Genomic DNA, 21,040 nt, shown 5'->3' on the forward strand with positions numbered 1-21,040 from the left:
TGCTCTGTAAAGGTCTTGGTGTTCACTTCCAGCTGGAGGATTTTTTTTGAACAGCAAGGTTGGACCAGCTCACCTCCACACACAGAGGCAGCCTAAAGAGGGGCCAATTAAGAGCTGACAGAGCACACAGCACAATAGAGGGAGAGTGGGTGGTAAACAAGAGTGCTATAAACTATAAAGTGTCACAACTACTGCTCCTGCCTCCTGATACAACACCTCAGAGGTCAGATAATGCAGGGAAAGAACGTCCAAGTCTGTTAAACACCACTGGATCCATTTTACAGGAAAATTGTAAGGGAGAAGCATGCGGGAATCAAGGCTGCACTGTCATGGAGCGGAATATTCACCTTATTTCGAAAGTTGCCGTGGGCGTCGCCATTGTCATTTGGGGTGTATAATTTTGCATGGGGCTGCTGATCTTGACAGAAAATAAGTTCTATGTTGAGTAGAAAGCAGTTTTGAAGTCTCAGAGAGACAGGGTCCTATAATACACACATTTGACTCTTGTGAGCTTTAAGCCATGTTATAATGTTACCTCATCAAAATCATACCCGGAGTTGTGTTTCATTCATGTTTGAGTAACCCTTTATTATTAGTCTATCTACACCCCAAAAGCTCAAAATGCTCTGTTCCACCTTGTGATGTCATGAAGCGGTAATTTTAGCAGCTACATTTTAACTTTGGTTCAGCAGAGATTGGCAATTCCAGGTCTGAAATCCAAATGATTCTAGTGAAGTTTAAAAACACAGTGGCACACTTTCTGTATTACCACATGGCAGCACAAGGTGGAACGTAGTGTTTTCAGTCAGCCTAAATATTCATGGTTTGTGTGCTAAACATGTGTGAATGAAACAAAACACAACTCCAAGTATGTCTGTCTTGATCGATCAGGAAACAGCGCAATATGGGCCCTTTAACTGCAAATGTCACCACAACAGTCGTGCGGTTTAGTAGCATTTAGAGGGAAAAGTGGGCGGAAATGCAATAAGGCCAATACAGTTTTTAGTTTTCAATACTCTTTTTTGTAAACTGTGCTAATATAAAACAAAACATCTGCATTTGAGAGAGAAACAAGAGAAGTGGGGGAGAACATAAGCCTATTTTCTTCAATAAAAATTCTTCAGTTAATGCTGTACATCAGCTGATTAGCATATTTCTGCATGCAATGAACGAATTATAGCACATAAATGCACTGATAATTCGCTATGAAAAAACATCGACTTTCATGTGTTCTCCACTTGTATATCTTAGCATGGGCTTTTCAAGTACATCGATCCAAAAAGGCAAGGATCTAGATATGTAGGATACTGCATACAGAATGAGGTCATCATGAGACTTTATCTCCCTCAACAACCACAGAAAACTTTCCTCCAATCACTTTGTCAATCAGTCGGAGCAGCACAATGTAAAGGAAAGACTAGAGCCAAAGGGCGTGAAAAGCAATTAGAAAAGACAAGATGCTGAAAGTAAACTACACACAACTATAAACACTGCACTGCCCCAGGTGTCGTTTGCACTAAATAAAGAAGAGGCCCGGTATAGTACAGAATCAATCTGTGACATCAATTAGTGTCCTCATTATATGTGGCACTATTTTAAATCATTAAAGTTATGGCTTGGTCATGGGTTTTCAGTTTACCAAAAGAATCTCACGTGCTATATCACCAGTGTTTAGAAGGAGATTTGTCATCGAACATGGCTTTGTATGCATTTCATTAATTTTGGCCTTAAATGTGCAAAATTAGCTACTTAATAGAAGAGAAATTTGGTAGGAAATTTCTTAGGATAGAGTGCTTCATGTTTACTGGAGACAAAACATTAAAGCCGAAGACAAAGTAGACGTTCAACAGGAGCACAGCAGCAGACAAGAGTATAAAGTGCAGGCTGTACGGTGCTCAAAGTACAGTGCTAATGTGTTGTGCAAGGGACAATGTTGCTGGGATGACAGAGCTTATGCTTTGAGGCACTCTCAGCTTCCTCCCTGATGGCAGCAGAACATATTCTTTGAAGAAGGGAAGTTTCGGTCAGTTGTGCTGCTTCTAGACAGCCTCATGTTGGGCATCTGCATAAATGTCCTATATGGATTTGCATTCTATAAGTGAGAATATTTTCATGGCCATATTGTGGATGCAGGCGAGCTTTGTTTCTCAGTTGGCCTGATAAAACGCACCATATCTGATATGGCTTTCCAGTGTGGCTCAGGGGAACACAAACAGGATGTTGGTGCCCACCTCATAAACAGCCTCAGCTCCTTAGACAAACTCAGTCAAACTCACAGCAGTCAAATGGCACAGTCCATGTGGATCCCAGGTACCACCTATAATGACAGACTCTGGTCCCCAGTGTTCCGCATTTCAAAGACAATTTCCTGAGTCTTCTTTATATTTAAAATGAGACCATTCATGTCACGCCATTGGGAGAAGAGCTTTGTTTTAATAATAGTAGAGGATGAGAGGTCCATGTCTGTGTGGAAGACTCACAATGGCACTGTCATCTGCTTCATAAAATATTAAATTTATGTCCAGGTTTGCTTGAATTCCCTGTTTATGGAATAAAATTATGCATTTTTTTGTTTTTAATATTAACTTCATATTCAAATATTTAAATTTGACCTATGTAACACAAGCTGTGCGGTTTTGGGTAATAATTAAAAGAGTAATATTATGTTAATACTGACTCTTGTATATTGCATGCTGTATTTAAATTGTCATTACATTTGTAAATTTCTAAAAATATATTAAAATGTCAACATTGACACAGACCCTGTGATATTTTGATGCAAGACAGCAGTATCTTCAAAATAGCAATAAGAAAGACAAAACAAAGCAGCCAAACTCAAAGATCATAAATCAGGCTAAAAAGAAAACAGCAGGGGATGGTTGCAGTCCAGTTTCATCATTTCGCTTTGTCAGATTGAGTAAACTCCTGTAATTGCTTTTTGGGACATGGTGATCTGGCCTCGGGGTCGCCATCCCACTGTGTTGTATTGCAACACATTATAAAAATCACTTAAAACACTACAGGCATATTCTTCAACAGGGATTTGTGCTGCAGATGAAAAAGTACCAGGGGAAAGGCGATAATGTCACACACACACACTTCGTGATAAGGTTTCCGTTTCTGTGAGTACACGGTGCACAGATAGAGGCCGATAAACTAGAGAAAGAAATCGTAGTTACTTTCAAGACAAACTATGGTCAAAATATCAAACTGCAGATCAGATGCAACTCCTGCATCTTTTTAGTACATGAAATCCAAAGTTACAGATGATGAAATATGCACTGCTTGGTGTTTTTACTATTGGGAAGGAAAATATCAGGGATGATGAAGGGTTCTCTACTTAGATAGTTTAGCAAAATTCAGAAAGACTTTAGTAAAGTCCTTTAAGCTGCAAAAACTTCTTGAAATAATTCTGCAGTGCTTATATGGAATCATCTTATTTTGCAACGAAAAAAAAAGACTACATTTACACTGACAATGCTTTCTCTCGCTCTCTGTCTGCTATTGTGGTGACAGTGATTTCTTGGCAAAAATGCTAAGCCTTTTTTAACTGAACAGAATTTAGTGAATAAAATGATCAGACTTGGACTAAAGAGAGTTACAGTAGTCAAGTTTAGTACCACCACTGGCTGCTGCATTATGAAAGACTAGATTAAGTATTATGTAAACTGAACATTGGGATGTACCACATGTAATCAGTGGAGCGATTTCCTCAGTGGAGAAACAGACATGCTTCAAAAGTCTTGGGTAGAATTCAATTATCAATTTAAGTTAACAGAAAAAGGAATGTTTGTGTCTTCCAAAACTTCTGAGGGGAGAAAGTGGCCAAACAGGGTTGCACTGACATTGGTGAATATGGCACGTAGATGTGATGAGATAAGAGGTGACAGCTTCCAGAGTGAGTTACAGTTTAATAATAATTGAGAGACAGAATGCAAAACACACACATTTTAAAAAGACAACGTTTTTACTTTAAAAAAAAAAAAAATGCCTTTGACCTGATGAAAACATACTTCTACAGAGAGTCAGATCTGAAAAAGGCTTAGAGCAGGTCTCATTAAATATTGCATTTTTATACGCTATTAAAAAAATAACAGACAAAAACCTCCTTGTGGTAAATTTGACTAGCTTATATAACCAACATGGTTTTAAAGTTTTGGCCAGTTTAGGGTTGCTTCTGGGATTTTCCAGGCATGTCCCACAGGAGGGCAGGCACAGGGCTGATCCATGTTACAGGAGCTAAAGACTAACCTGGCAGTAGTCTGGGCATTTCCACTGAAACGAAAATTGCTGTAATAATTAGCTTTTCACAAAGATTACAGTTGTCACTGTACTGCACTACAGGCTTACTTGGAACTGGGGGCAATAATAAACATAAATATTTGGCTTTGGTTTTGGGTCATCTGCCCCTTCTTCATTCAAGTAGATTTAAAGGTTGTATGGAGTTTTTTTTTTGTTTCAAATTGTCAATGATAGCATTATAGAGATGCAGTAGCCTTGTAATTATGATGACCAAAAAAAAAAAGAATAAAAATTCATCAACTCTGGACGTGGTGGGGCCAGCTAAACATTTGCCAATAGATAACGACACTGCCTCATTATCTGTTAGCTGACAGGCTGTCAATCAAACTCCCTACGTTTCTAGTAGGAGTAACTGACCTGCCTGTGCGCTGCCATTACGTGGTTTACGTACGCCTGTCACGCAGTCCACAGACGCACAGACGCTGTTTACTCCACCAACGTAACAGTTCTTAGCTGCTTTTTTGACCTATATCTTCCTCGCAGTTCGCACAAAGTTTGTTGCAATGGCAGACAAGAATCCAGGAGCAGTTAGCCGCAAAATAAAGTCAGTTTTTGAGGTTGCTGAAAGAAGAAGACAAGGGGAAAAGCAGCGAAGCCACACTAAGCTGACACTAAGGTCAAGACTGACGCATTGGTCGCCAAATTACTCCTGGACAGGTCACTTCTGCTTATTATGAAAACGTACTTTATTTCCAAGAGCTACACAAACGTTTTTCAAGCCACGAATGTGATATCCTATGTCTGAAAACGTAATTTTCAATGCAAAGAAAGAGTCCGCTTGCAGCTGCATGTTGTAGTAGTAGCTTCATTTGCACTAAATCTCTGCACACCCCTTCTCTGCACCCCTTTCCTGCTCCTCTCCCCGCTCCCCGTTTCATTCTTCTCCCTGCTCCTCACTACTTCTCCGCGCACGGAATCTCCGCGCTCCTCCCTCTTCCCCTCTCCTCTCCTCGCTCCCGTTTCGCTCTTCTCGCTGCTCCTCACTACTTTTCCGCGCACGAAATGTCCGCGCACCCCCTCCCCCCCCGCTCATTACTTCTCCGCCTTGCCTAACCAACACTGTAGTTAGTTGTTTACAAGTCATGTGCAGCGATGAGTACTTGTTTTCTAGAAACAAACCTGTTTCTGGCGTAAGGAGGAGGAGGGAGGAGGCGTTTCTACGTAGGGAGCTGTGGGGGAGGGGGGGTGGTTTCACGCATGCGCAACATTTGAAAAAGGACAAACATTCGCTGGATTTCTCGTTCCTTGGAAAATCCTCTATACAACCTTTAAGACTTTAACATGAGCACACCGGTACACCTTATAGTTCAATTACAGGATTGCCTTAGTGGTTTTGCTGGCATATTACAAAATATTCGGTTAATACAGTTTTATTATCAATAGTCAATATGGTTATTTATTAATGTAACATTTTGAAAAAAAATAAAAGGTGAGGACACAAGTGACACATTTTAAGGCCATTCCTGGAGGTTGTATCAAAGTAAAAATATTTTACTGTTCACAGTCTGTATGGATTTTATGCTGTGGGTGCTTGTGTGCAAGTGAGTATTCATAAGAAGTATTTATGGTTTTGGGTGTAAATGTTGTGTGAAAATGCAAAACGAGCAGCGTGTGCGGGAGGAAGAGGATGAGAGGAGGAGCATGTGCTCTGGTTTCCCTGGAAAATCCAGAATGACCTCTCTCTGTATTTCTAAAGAGAGGGATATCAGGCCGATCTCCACGACCTCTGCCGCATCTCGAACCAGTACCAAACATGATCATGCACTCAGATTTGTTTTTTTTGTGGGGCATGTGAAACGAATGGAGCTCACTGGTAAAAACTTAAAAACGCTGAACTTCGTCATAGTTTAGCTTTGCTCATTGAAACCACAGTAATCCACGATGTTTTTCAGTCCCCTGTGACATTATACATTTCTTTCTTTTTCCTCATCCATAGTATCCATGTTTATTTTGATACAGATGGACCACACATGTCACTGATTCATCACTGACCTTACCCCTCTATAGTACAAAGCTGCAGTCTTCGGGCAAGATTAGAAGACACCGTAATGTCACAATAAAATTGTTTTTTAAAGTAAATAAATGTTGTTCATTGTCCTTTTGCTGCATAATTACCTTAGTCAATAAGAGAATTAGTGACACATTTTTCAACTTCAACTGCCAAAAAACTGCTGCTGACTCAGAGACATAAATGGGATTAAATTAGAGCAAGGAAATTCAAGGTGAAACTTTCAAAGTGTGTTGTTTATAATTAAGAGTTTGCGATAAGGCAATTAGGTTTCACACTCTTATAGCAGATCAAAGTGTCTTAGAACAAAACAAGGAGAGGCTGAACTAATGACACGAATTAAGATCAACTACAGCAAGATTTATACTACAGAAAGTGCAGCAGAAAGTAAAGGAGAAAGTTTCTGTCTATATGCATAGCACCACCAGAATGAGAATTTTGAGTTGGCCAAATCAGACACAACACAAAGGTGCATTGTTTAACTTTTCTGGTGGTGGGGGTCCATGATCTGCTTGTTTTTTGGATTTGTCATTGCTCTTCCTGGAATGTTCCGCAGTATGACATTAAATAGCTCTGCCTTACATTTATTAAATTACAGGTGGTTTTATAGTTTTATAGCCTCTCCACAGATCTGACCTGTAACTTAGTCTGCTTTGGTCTCCATGAAGATGGAAAGGTTTAATACCATACCATTCCAGACAAAACAATAACATCTTCATGGAGAAAAGCATTTCACAGATCCTTTACCAGAAAAGTTACAAAATGCATGTTTCAAACTAAACCCTTGTTGCTATAACCAGAGTGACATGCTTGCAGTGTACTGTAGTCCTGTGCTGTGTGGTTACAGTACAGTGGTGGTGCGGAGTAATGTGTGCACTATAGACGTTCCAGTGTTTTTACTGTACATACATTATGGTTTCATCAAAGGACACATAAGAACTGCTTGATTTTATTAAATAAAACTAAACCATCTTAAATGCAATCTCACCCAAGGGTCTAAACAGAAAGTTCAAGGCACTAATAAAGTCATTTTTGATCAGCCCCTATGAAGACTCGAAAAAGTTGTTTACTTGAAAAAATGTGGTATGTTTTGACCAAAAAAATATATATATATACGAACATGGGTTAGACCTGTAGCCCTCAGCAAACCTTGACAAATTAAGCACTTTAGTTTACCAACCAAGTAAAAGTGTGCCAAGGTCGATTCAGATCCAGGTTGGCTCTTTCTCACAGAGACAGGCTGGTAGAAGCTAGGAGATAGGGTGTAGGAGATAGGAAACAGGAGGCATTTGGCAGTGGCTCAGGTCAGGTCCACTACAGCGTCACATTTCAGAGTCCAGCTGAGTGTGTCTGCAGATCTGCCCAAAAGCACAAACCACTGTGACCCCAGTGTCCAGGGCTCACTGCAGCTAATAGCAACTACAAAGAGCTCCCGGCCACTACAACAACACAGCATTTTGTCAAGCTATAGCTATACATTTCAACAATGCACATTTAACTAGAACATATAACACAAGCAAGGGAGAGAATCAATGTATTGACTAAGCTGGCTCCTGTGCCTATTGATTTACTTTGCCACAATATAGGTGAACTTCTTTCTTATTCAGTCTTTGTGAAAAAGGTCAAGACAACCAAGATGCAATTTAGCTTGTGTAATAATGGAATGCACTATACATGGTCAAAAGCACACTGACCAGCTAAGGAAAATATATAGACTGGCATATGAGCCACTTTAACCATGCAAATGCAAAGAAAACACAATGCAAAGGTCCTATATATTACTCAAAATTGACTCTTGTGGGCTTTAAGCAATGTTAGAATACTGTTGCTTACTCAAAAACATACCTGGAGTTCTGTTTTGTTTCATTCTTTATCATTAGTCTGTTTAAGCTTAAAATGCTCTGCTCCACCTTGTGATGTGATGCAATGGTAGTTTTGAAGTTAACAGCTACCTTTTACCTTTAGATCAGTAGAGGTGAAGTCAGGTGAAATCATCAAAATGATTCTAGTGAAGGTGTATGGGGTTTAAAACATACTGGAGCATACCTGTATTACCACATGACACACAGTGGAGCACTTCCTGTATTACCACATGACATCACAAGAAGGAACAGAGTGTTTTCTGTTTTAGAAAGAAACTCAGCCTAAATATGGAGGATTTGAGTGTTTAACATGTGTGAATGAAAAGAACCGACAACTCTGGACATGTTTTTGATGAGGAAACAACATTTTAAAATGGATCAGAAAATAGCCTAATATGGGTCTTTGAATAAAAAAAATAAAAATAAAAACAAAAAATACATGTAGCAGAAGCCTCGAAAGATGTGAAAAAGGATTTAGCTGTTTCAGAAACCGAACGAGACAAAGATTGATCTAAGAAGACAGGCTTTCTAAATGAAGCTCACAAAGCTTGAGATTTGTTTCAACATTAACATTTCCTCTGCAGTTGAGAAGGCTGTGTATCTTTTGAACAGAAGTGGGTGTAATGCCTGTTCAAAGACACATATTTTAGTGTAACTTTTCTACAAACAGATGAAATAAAAAATATTCATCACACAACACTAAGGCAGAACCAGAGCAGAAAATTAGCTCACAATAAAAATCCATGTCAGCAGCCATGAATGAATGAAAGATAAAGTTCAGTGACTATCTACTCACAACCCATGGCAAAGATATCACTGAATATGCCCATTTACTGTTTCCAGAACTTTTATTCCAGAAACTGATCAGCCTGTCATGATAATTTTTTGGGGTCAGTATTTATCATGGGTATTCTTTGTGTTACCAGGAATTTTTCGATGATGTTTCGAATGAGATTTGAGCTGTAGAGAGTAGAATTATGATCTTCTATGACTCATTACAGATACACTGGAGCTCACATTTTTAACAATATTGTACATTTAGAATACTTTTTGAGGGATAATTCTGGTTTGGTTATGGTTTGGTCTCAATATTATCGTTTATCTTCTATATTTACTTCAGCAATATTAGTAACATTGCATTTCAAAATTAGTTATCGTGACGGGTCTAGAAACTGAACTTTCTACCTCTTTGCAAGCCTCTGAGCTGGTTCTGTATTACCTGATTTATCACCAAAAACCTCTAATTTCCCATATTAGCTCCCCCATAGCTCATTCTTCATTCTGGAGACAGCATATTACCCATCAGCCCACTGTAGCCATGCACGGACAGACACCTCCATATTCAACCACTGCTGCCTCTATCCACACAGAGCAGAGGGATTACAGGCTGGAACTATTTTTCAAATATGATGTGAATTTTATGGTGAATTAGTTCCAATGTAACTTGAGGCCAAGATTTTCCAAAGTTGCTGAAGCAGGGTTTTACAGCAAAACACATGGCAGAGTTTTGCTTTAAAATGTGCAGTTTAAATGCATTGAATATTTGTTGCATTGAATAAAATATTATCGTTAGGGAACGCATAAAGTATTAATGGTTTATGGAGTAGTAATTATCTGAGAGTTTTATGCTGATTGCTTGGTTTATATATATTTGGTGTAGGACATTTCTGTAGTATAATTTGGGTTACTGGGTTAGAATGAACAAGGTTTTCATGACACAGAAGGGAAGGACAAAAATATGCAAATTAAAACATTTCTTCATTTGCATTTGTTAGAGAAAGTGTTGCCATGTTTGTTTTTGCTGATGTTTAATCAAACTTATAATGATGACATATTTTTGTCAACATTTTAAGAAAGAAACTGCTTGGTAACAAACTGATTTTGAGAGGCTTTGGGGGTGTAGAAACTGTAATTATTGTAGCAGAAAACAAAAATGGCTTGAGACCCCTTGAGGTTTGTGAAACTAAAAATAAGATCAGAGACAGAAGAGAAAATTGTACAGATTTAGAAGTCCATTCTCTGGAAACATACAATTGTAATGCCTCATTTACACCAACTTGTCATATCACACGAGCATCCGCTGCTAGGCCATTTCATTCCATTTTACACTATGTTCATCGGGTATGCAGCTGATAATTATAGGGCAATAAAAATATTTTTACTAAATGTTTCATAGATAATGCAATGAAATGTGGTTGTGCTGCACCTAGCCTATCTGACTGCACTGTAGAAGAAACACACAATGAATTTTTAAGGCTGGGAATACATGTTGAATGTATTTCATTCCCATTTTCAATTTTTAGTTTACAGAGAGACCCGACGATAACATGAGTAATGTAAAAAGCAGTGGGGTTCTCTTAATCATTAATTACCTCAACCTGAAAATCATTACCCAAAGTAAGCTGCTTGATAAAGTTCGCTGTCTGCACTTTGCTGTCAACCCCAACAGCTGTGTCTCACACTAAATATTTGTGTAGGAGTAATAAGAAATCACATAGAACAGAATAGTGGAGCGATGTGCCCGTTGGACTTACTTTTAGATACAGCCTTAGACCATGACAGTAAATGTGAGTGAGGGTCAGTAGGGTGGACACAAGGGGGCAGTGCTGTGATCAGAAACCTCATAGGGCTTTATAGTTTGACAGCTTTGATGTTTCTATATCATGACCTCTTTTAAGCCTGGCACAGTCCACAGAAGAAAAAAGCTGCACGTCTGGTTTGTATCAGAAGTTACAAGCACAGCAAAGGTTCTGTATCGCTTTCAGCTAGTAGCTACACGTGTTTGTTTTTAAATCTATATGTCAAACTAAACAATATTCCCAGTGTGTCCTTTACAAGATGCACTACAGGCCATCATCTGACATCTACCTATAGCCCATGCAACAACTGGATGCATTTCCAATTTGTTTTCCCTACAGTCTCCAGCCTGACACCACAGGATAAGATGAACCATGAAACTGTGTGTGAATAGATTTTAGTCCTTGTCATGCCATGTTACATTTTCACATCTCGCCAAGCAAAATCGTCCCAGTCTGGTGGCCCTCTTCACAGACGACAGACACGGGGCTGGCAGCTTAATCCTCACTGTTGGTGTCACAATAATCATTAAATGTTTTCACTGATGCAATGCAGGCTTAGGCCAAAGCAATAGTCCCTTTGAGCTTGATCAAAGCTTGGACATCCTTGGGTCCGTGGGGAATTTTGAACAGCAGCCACCTCAAAAAATACTTAATCTAAAGTGTTTTTCTGTCGTTACGATCTTAAAAGTCACAGGAAGCCTAATAGAAATATAAAAAGGTGACACATGGGCCCATCTTCTGATTGCTTTGAGTCCTTATCTTAAACCACCCAGGACAATCTTGAAGCTAAATCTAACTGCTGTTACTGCTGCTGTCATCTGGAAACCTTTTAACGCTTATACAGTCACTATGCACAACATTTAAGATTCAAGATGATTCAAATTAAAGAAACAAGGAAAAAAGAAAAATAGAAGTAGAAACATAAAAACTAGGTTAAAAAATGCAATTAGAGCTAAATCAACAGCATTCACACAACTTGAATAAAACAATAATTATTAATTGGAGGACTGCATTGACAATTAGAAATCTTGACACATGCTTGCAGTGTTTTTGAGAATATTTTTTACAATATTTCTGCAAAACATGCTTCTATCCCCGCCATTATATAGTACTGTGCATCTCACCTATGTGATATTTAGGTGGATGAAACAGAAAGAAGTGGGTTGTCGGAACTATGCTTACTCTGTTGAGTGGTGCAAGGTTGAGGTCAAGGAAGCTGATCCACAGATTTGGCAATAACTCTGGCAGCAGTAATGGAACAATTTAATATGATGAGGACCAAATACATAGGGCACATAAAAATAGACCTTAAAATTAGGCTACATTTTTTTCAAAGGGCTTAAATCTCATTCAATCTCTGAACTTCGGCTGTTCCTTTTACGCGCGCGTCAAAACAAGCTGTCACTATTGTCCTCGTTTATTCTACTTTGACACCCTCCTCCCCCACCCTTTATTTACAACGTGCTACTTCATAATGAGTTAAAAGTGAATGAGAGGTGGTAGCTGCGGCTTTCTGGCGAGTAGCCCGTGACTTTGCCTATTTGAACATGCGCCGAGTTTTGAGTCGGTCACGTTTAAATCGCCAAAACATAACAAGCGACTACAAAAACCTGAGGCAAATCCACTTAGCAACAATAACACAGATTCAGGCTATAAATCATTTGAAAGTACATCTGGCAAGCTACAAAGCACTTGAAGACCAAACTTCCTTAGGGCGCAGAGAGTAGCCATTCGTGACAAGACCACTCTCATTACCGCTGCAGCTTTTACGCACAAGAAAAACACTTACCATGGGTCAAACTCGTGAATGATGCTCTCAAAGCGGATGACAGCAAAAAGCCTGGAGCTGAACCCTGCCAGCCAGGCCAGAAAGAGGATAGTGAATGACAGCAATGACTGCCACCCGGCCGGCTGCGACAGGCCGCCCGACAGCCCGCCTCCTCCCGACGGCCCGCTGCTGCTGCTGCTACAAGCGCTGCTCGCCCTCTCCACCACGGCCGTGTTGCTCCGTCCATTGCCCGAGTACGAGGGCCCTCCAGAGTTCAAAGAAGACTTGTGTTTGTTGTCAGAAACCGGGTGATGCTCCGCCATATTCAATCCTGTCGTGGCACAGCAAGCAAGCGAAGCTATCTGGTATCACACAGGAAAGAAAAGCTCTCCTCTTCTATCCCCAAACACAACACAATCCCCTTCTCTCGCTCCAAAACGTCAGATGGGATTGCTAACTTTCAAACCGTACGTCCCATCGACCGCAAAATAAGAAAAATATCCCCGAGAATCACATAGCAGCACGGTTTTGCAGCATTCAGCCTGGAAGTGACACATGCGACTCGAGCAGTTCCTCCTTCCTTCCTTGGAGCTGGATGAGGGGGTGGGACAAGTGTCCAATCAGGAAGCGCAGCCAGCCTCTCACAACGGGACAGGTACAGCCAAGTCAGGAGGGAACCAATTGGCAAGCAAAAATAATTGACTGACAGCTAAAGCAACTAATCAGAGTAGAGATGCGTGACCGTCGGTAAAAGGCGAAAGAAGGACTTGATGGACGGCGGAGCAAGCGTATAGCGTGTGAACAACACAGGGGCTTCTAGGGTCACACCAACCAATAGAATAAATGAATTTCTCATCGCCTGTACAGTAGTTACAAGGGTAGGACATGTAGGTTGAGGCTTACCAAACATCCTCGTAATGCCATCTTAAGATCTTTATCGGGATTAAACTATTTTTTCTCATCGTAATCATATTTTGAAGGAGGTTCTTTTTTTTTGTCTTCTTCTTCTTATTTTTATGCTTCATTGGCACTTTCTGGTTAGGTTACACACTATAAATTATTCTGAAGTACATGATCATTACACATGTTACTACAGGCACTGCAGCTTTAAATGTAGGCTATAATTTGTCCCAAGGTGCATTTGCAAAAGTCAGTTCTCTCTTACACCTGAAGGCCTGGAGCTGCATATTAGTCTTACAATTGTGTCCATTTTGAAACAGTGTAATGTATTGTAATAAGACCTGTTGAGCTTTACACCTGTGTGGCCATTGTAAGCCCGTGCAGTCCCACTATGCTCTGAGAGAGTTGGAGCCTCTAAATAATATAGAGAGAGAGACTACAGGTGCAGTGTCAGCTCTATAGCTTGACACTAACCAGACTTTTAATAATAAAAGTGTTTATATTCATTTCAAATAATAGTACTTTGCTGCGTCACAGTAACAGAAGGTTGTCAGTGGGCCAGACCTTCAACTCTCCACTAACATATGCAAACTACCCCAGAGACATTTGACTATGAGTTAGATTTTTCCAGAGACAACTTTGACACAGTCTCTTAATATTTTTGCTACTTAACTGGAATTCATTATTACCATTTATATTTTTGGTCTTTGTTATTATATTATACTGTGATGTGTGAGCAACTGTGTCCAATAATTTCCCTTGTAGATCAATGAAGTTTATCTAAGTCTAACTATGTCTCTCTCAGGCATCACAGTGAGCCTCCCATATTCTATATTACTTACTTTTTGAAAGCTGTTCATCTTCATTGATCCACAAAGCTCAATTTTGTTCACAGTGTGCAACCTGACACCATAAATATATGTCTTTATACAGGCAGAGAGAGGCAGAGATGGCTCAGTTATAATCTTATGGGGAGAAAGAAACCAGATGCCTGCAGTGGAGGAACTCTGTACAGCACAAATCAGGGAAAGCCAAGGGGAGGTTTTGATACAACAGCACTAACTTTTGAGGTTGAAGGCAAAATGTAATGAGCTTCACCTTTCGCGATGCACTCTCCGGAGAAACATCACCTCAAAGTTAATAAGGCCAACGTGGCTGCAAGGCACAGAGACAGACAGCATCCTGTAATATCGCTCCCACTGCACCAAGGGAGTATATGCACATGTCTTATTGTCAAAGAGTCTCTGTTTCTTTCTTGTATCTCGGCCTCATTTCAACCCTTTTTGACACTGCATAGAAAACAGCACCCATAGAGCTCCACTGTGCTTGTTTGTATGCATTTCACGCCTGCGTCAAAATAAGCTTCTAAATTTGATTTTGGTTATGAGTCATGAGTTTTAGATTGATTGTATTGAATATATTTGTGTTTGATGAACGCACTCTGCTGTGATTGATGGGAGTTTTTAAAGCTTGTTACAAATAATCTATAAAATTAAAGGATTATATTTGCTTATATTTTCACCCTATTGCATAACATTATGAACTCAGTGGGTTGGTCGATTTAATCTGAGCTGGTACTGGGTGTTTTTTGTGTATTCACAGTTTGTAGGTAAAGATTCCCTTTTGTTTAGCTCTCACTTCAATAGCTAAAGCTGAGTTGCATTTAATGTAAGAATCATTTTTATGTTTTCATTTATTTTTTGTTAGTTCAGTTGCATTAAAATTTGACCTATCAGGTACTCTCAGTGGTGTTAAACTAGTCCTGCTCATTTGACTCATCATTTTATTTCTTTGAGGCAACTTGGAGCAGCGAGTAACTACAATACACAGTGATCACAGTGATGCATCTGAAACAGACTTCAACTAGGTTTGCTTTAAAAATACCTTGGATTTGACTGTGAAGCTGAGTGTCAAAGTTAATGAGGGAAATGGAAAAATCTAGAAACCCACCTATACACAAGAAGGACATGCAAACTCTTCAGTGTAAGTCCCATCCAGGGACTTAGATCAGAGGCATTATTGTTCTGAGCCTTTAGCGACTCAGCTTCTGCCTTGCCAAAGATGTAGCTGCCAATATGTGTATACAGCCTCTCACAGTAACTTTAACAGTTCCAGTTCCAGCTCCAAGGACATAACAATAGCAAACAAACAATTACCAAATAACACAAAAGGGTAAAAGGAGCACTAAGTAACCTTTTCTGGTGGAGGTTTTTTTTTTTTTGTCTCCATGGATATCTTGTTTCTTTGCCTGGAATTTTCCACATTATTGCATTATATTCATTCTATTGTAGGTATTTTTATGGCTCCAAAATATTTTGAAAAGCATGCGTAGATACAGTGAGCAGGCTTGCCTCTCCACAGATCAGCCATGCCAGTCATAGATTAAAGCCATGTACTGTGAAATATTGTAGGCAAAGCAGTCACATCGCTATGGAGACATACAGATATAGGCCCTCCACCAGAAAAAGTTACACTGTGCACCTAAAAGACAAAAAGCCATTGTAATGAAAACTCTTATCACACTAAATTTACCACAGTTATTAGAGCAAGGAGAAAATGCTATGTATTTTTATCTAGTCTTGACATCTTTATTTGGTTTCACAAATCCAAGCTATATCTTTTACAACCACTCAGTAAAACACACGTAAACAGTTAGTGACCTTGGTGTAAAATCTGAATAAATCACTGCGACCATTGCTTTACTGAGAATCATGGCGGTAATAAATGAAGAAGTAGACGCTGACCTTTTGGTGCGTATGTCTCAGATTCATTCATTGTTCACAGTTTTGCTTTACCTGCTCCAGGAAGAGACCACGAGAAAGTGTTTGTGGTTGAACAGTTTCCTGCTTCTAGCAGACGACTGCGTAAGAGGTGAACTAGTCCAAGAGGGTTATAAAACTGTTTTCAGGTCAAATTAGGTTGTTTAAATATCTATGATAGTGATTAAAAACTTTTGTATATACTTAGATGCAGATAAAATACTGTTTCATTAGAATAACATGCAAAAGGGTGGGTAGAATAGAGTCATTTTTTTTTATATATTTGGTGAAAATAACTATTCAAAAAGTTGAGTGATTACAGCTCATCCCTAGAATTGTAAGCGAAACATAACCGTAGCCTTCAGTTGTATAGGTAATAGAGGGCTATTGTTCGGTATAATAAGGTAGTAGATTAAATATTAATCTGGGTTGCTTCCTGTTTTTTGTTTTTTGTTTGTTTTTTTTTGGCCCATGCCCAAAATTGCCAAGGTAGAATGAATATTATGAATATTAAGCCAAAGATGAAAACAACTGAAATATTTTCATCAAAGACAAAAGGTTCAACATCTTAGAATAGTTTGCACTGAGAGTAGTTGAGTAGTAAGTAATATTGCTGCTGACTAATTGTATTAATCTGTGCTGCCATCTACTGGAGAAACACAAAGTTACATAATTTTATATTCAAGCCCAAGACCAGTTTTGTTTAGTGTGTAAATAAAATATATATGTTGCATGATGGAGAACAGAATGATAAACATGCATTATATAATTTTATTTGTGCATCGTGTCATAAAAGGCATGATATAGGTAAAGAAAATTGCTGGTATGTGCTGCCATCTACTGGAGTAGATTTATTTATTTATTTATTTATTTATTTATAGTTTCTGTGTACGCCCATTTAGAAACAAAATGCGATTGCAAATATATGTAAAAAAAAAAAAAAAAAAAGAATCTGTCCTTGTGCATACAGCTTTAATTTGAATGCCATCTCTTCGTGGCTTATTATATTGGTAGATGATTAGCACCGAGATGATAAAGGAGGTGTATATTGTTACTAAGGTTGATTTTTTTTATTGGTTAAAAAAAAAAATCTGTCATTCTCCTAATGTGTTTGTTAATGGTTGCTTCGTTCCTTTTTGCAGTCTATTTATGTATAAATATGTAAATGCTTCAGTACAGTATGCAGATTAGGAGAGCAAGGCTGACCTCTACTGTCCAAACTAATGAACAGATGTTTATGCAGTGCCCTGTACACCTATGGGACTGTCCCACAGGGAGAGGGATGTCCTGTAACATCCTCTGAGAGCATTCAAAACAACAGCTCATGTCAAACACATGCTGCTGTCACTGAGGGAGGAGGTCATGGGCAAGTCACAGTCACTGTCACTGTAGAGCAGTGCTTTTCAAACTAATCTAACGAAACTAGCCTATAGGTAAAAGTTATATGACATTAGGATGACAATGACACTGAGTCATTTAGAAGAAGAAAAAATCTCTACATGGAAAAAACAAAACCATAAAAAATAATAATGTTGATTGTAATTAGAATTAGAACACATTTTAAAAACTAGATATTTGTAATTACTAAACCAAAATGTAGAAATTAAATAAGGTCAAGTCAAGAAAATAAGAATTCAAATTGAACATCAACCAAAACACAGGTTAAACGGGCCTAAACCGTATAACAATAATAGCAAATAGCTGTCACCCTCCAGGGAACTGTCATCACACTACTCATGCTGGAAGACATGATGGCAGAGAGTACAGAGGACTACTGCAGGACTTTATGGACACGTGGAAACACTCCTCATTAACAGGGTGAAGACCAAGGACATGGTGCACTATCATGTGTGTTCACCTAAACAATAATCTGACCAAGACTCACAGATGCACTCTAAGGGCCACTGCAGGACTTTCTGTGGCATCAGCCATCTCCTGAGGACTGTCCACTGGGAAGCTGTGTGATCATAGGGTCCTGTTGTAAATTCAAAGTTTTAAGTATATAGTTTATAAGTTTAAAAACATATATTTATATTAGTTTATATGTAACACATGTTACATATAAGCCTATGTTAGTAGCAGCTGTGGAGTGTATATCTGCATAAGTGAGAGGGGTGTATGAAGTGCGTCTGCGGATCCACAGACAAACACTTCAGACGTGCTTTTATAAACACTCAAGAAAGAAAAAGAAAGTTGCACCAGCAGATGGAGAAAGCACTTTAACATGCCTTAAATCAAGGGCGTCTGCAGCCTTGAGGAGGATATATGAGCTCCAAAGTTGGGTAACTATTTGGATTATTGACATATCTATTCTATATAAGATTTCTAAGAAAAAACTACAAAAGGTTTAATTAAGGCTTTGAAAAAATACAAGGAATAGCAATGTTGGTTCTATTTGTTTTCAATAAAAATACTATACTGCATTATTATTTTATGATGCTTTTCAAGCAGCCAAAGTCGCTTTAGGATACTGTAGCTACATTTAATCTAGGGTGGACTGACGAAGGCTATTAATCTGCACCATCAGCATTTTCTACTTCCACCAATCACTCTCACACACACACACACACACACACACACACACACACACACACGCACACGCACACACACACACACACACACACACACACACACACGCACACACACACACACACACACACACACCACACACACGCACACACACCCCACACACACACACACACGCACACACACACACACACACACACACACACACACACACACACACACACACACACATACACGCACACACACACACACACACACACACACACACACACACACACACACACACACCATGTTCATACATAGCAAGGTGGCTGAAGTGTCTTGCCTAAGGACACATCAACAGTTTGTGCTGCTGTTGTTGTCTAAAAGAATAAATAATGCATAATATAAGGTATTTAATAATGTAACTTCATCATCATTCATCGTTTGTACGTTTGGGTTTGTTTTTGGTGCTGTGAGTTTGATTATATCAGCAAATGTCAAAAGTTATAAATGTCACTGGGTGAGTCAGTGCTCAAAGCCTGGTTTAGGCAAACACTTACATAATGGATCATAAGTCATTGTTCCAAAAAAGTGGAGTTTCTGCTTTTTGCAAAAATGGATGAGGATGACGCTTATGGCTTCCATTTGTTCAGTGTCAGCTTTAGAGTGTCTATAAAGCCTAAATAAATTCAAGTTTAAAGGTGCACTGAGCAACTTTTCACTTGGAGGGTCTGTTACCTACTTGGAGATGTTATTGGTTTGCCTGTCTCATGATAGATAGGTTTAATGTGTACTATGGAACATTCTAGACAAAACAATAATCTTTCCATGGAGATAAATGTTACACAGTGTACCTTTAAATTCAACCAACATTATATTTATATTACACTATATGCTTTCTCTTGCCTCTGTGTCTCTAAAGTCATATAATGTTGTTAAGTATTTCTGTATACAAACCCATTTGACTCTCCTTAAATTATGAACTGCCCCTCACTGATTTATCTGTGTTAAAGCCACCTATTTGAAACACAACACAGTTTAGCTCCTCAAAGTGGAACATAACCAGCACCTGCATGTCTCTTAAACTCACAGTACTGAGAAGTAAAGTTTATTTAGGACTACTGCAGATAGATACAGTTGGCATGGAAACAGCAGGGTCCATTTTTAGATGTTCAAGTCAAAGTTTGGACCTCTGGGTTACTCAGTCCAGACACCAATGTTTCATCTGGTCCTGTGAGTCTGTTCTCTAATTACTGCTCCCCACAGCTACAGTGTGTAGGCAAAGCATTTCCTCAACTTTTAGAGTTCAAGTTAGAGGAGAATGTACACAAAAGTGAAATAACTGAATGCAGTCGTACATTCTCAGACACAGAGATATTTAAGATAGAGACTTTGTTAATTTGCAATTAAACATAGTCAACACACTCATATAAGACTATTTTACATATTTTAAATGAGTTACTGTTTAATATTATATTATGTCTAATATAATATTGAATATTATATTAATTTTATATTAAATTATTATATACAATTTGAATATATTGTGGCTTTCTTTTAGTCTTTTTGCAAAACCTTTAACTTGGCCAGTGTTACAATGTTATATTGCTATAATGAGATAATTGTAAGTTGTTGGGTTTTTTTTTCCTAAACTTAAAGGTTCTTGGCCTTTATTGCCCAAAATGGTTTCTTGTGATCTTTAAGCCTTGTTAAAATGTTGTTACCTCATTAAAAACATACTTGGAGTTGTGTTTTTTTTTCATTCACAGATGTCTGTGTAACCCTTTATCATTAGTTTCCACCTTCTGATGTCATGTAATGATAGTTTTCAAGGTAACAGTTACAGTGAAGGTGTATGGAGTTTAAAAACACAGTGGAGCACTTCCTGTCTTTACACATTTATGTATTTTCACAAGGTGTAACAGTTTAAGAGAAGAACTCCTAAACCCTAAATATGCAGGGTTTGCACACTGAAGATGTGTGAATGAAACAAATTGACAAAGAAACAAAATGATAACATTGATCAGAAAATAGCACAATATAGGCCCTTTAAAACATATTTGATGAGTGAACCTAATTGGGCCAGCAGTGATAGGCCTATAGCTTCCCCAGTCTGATATACAACAACTTACATTTATTATTACTATGAATTCGGTTTTTGTTTATTGTTTTTTATCAATTAAAATAATTTCACTTCCAGTTATGCAGAGCAGTTCCTCCTTTGCTTCTTTGTGATGCTTCCTCTTTAGAGCGCATCACAAAGAGGAGGAAGGAGGAGAGGAAGGGGGTTCAAGTTGCGGGCAGGGGGCGGGGCTTAGATCCCTGTAAGCGAGGCTAAGTGCTTTGAACATTAG

At 38.7% G+C, this 21,040-nt stretch overlaps 1 protein-coding gene across 1 annotated transcript in view; it reads right to left on the reverse strand.

The window, feature by feature from the left end:
• Positions 1-13,117, reverse strand: part of stt3b (STT3 oligosaccharyltransferase complex catalytic subunit B) — a 64,616-nt gene extending 51,499 nt beyond the window's left edge. The window contains exon 1 of the mRNA XM_055163666.1: positions 12,541-13,117. Within this exon, the coding sequence (XP_055019641.1) occupies positions 12,541-12,842 (302 nt within the window). The 5' untranslated portion in view covers positions 12,843-13,117. The remainder of the gene's footprint in view (positions 1-12,540) is intronic.
• Positions 13,118-21,040: the final 7,923 nt, after the last annotated feature.

Source organism: Boleophthalmus pectinirostris, unplaced genomic scaffold (assembly GCF_026225935.1).
Source record: "Boleophthalmus pectinirostris isolate CB_2022bp ecotype Guang Dong unplaced genomic scaffold, ASM2622593v1 HiC_scaffold_6, whole genome shotgun sequence".
NCBI lineage: Eukaryota > Metazoa > Chordata > Actinopteri > Gobiiformes > Gobiidae > Boleophthalmus > Boleophthalmus pectinirostris.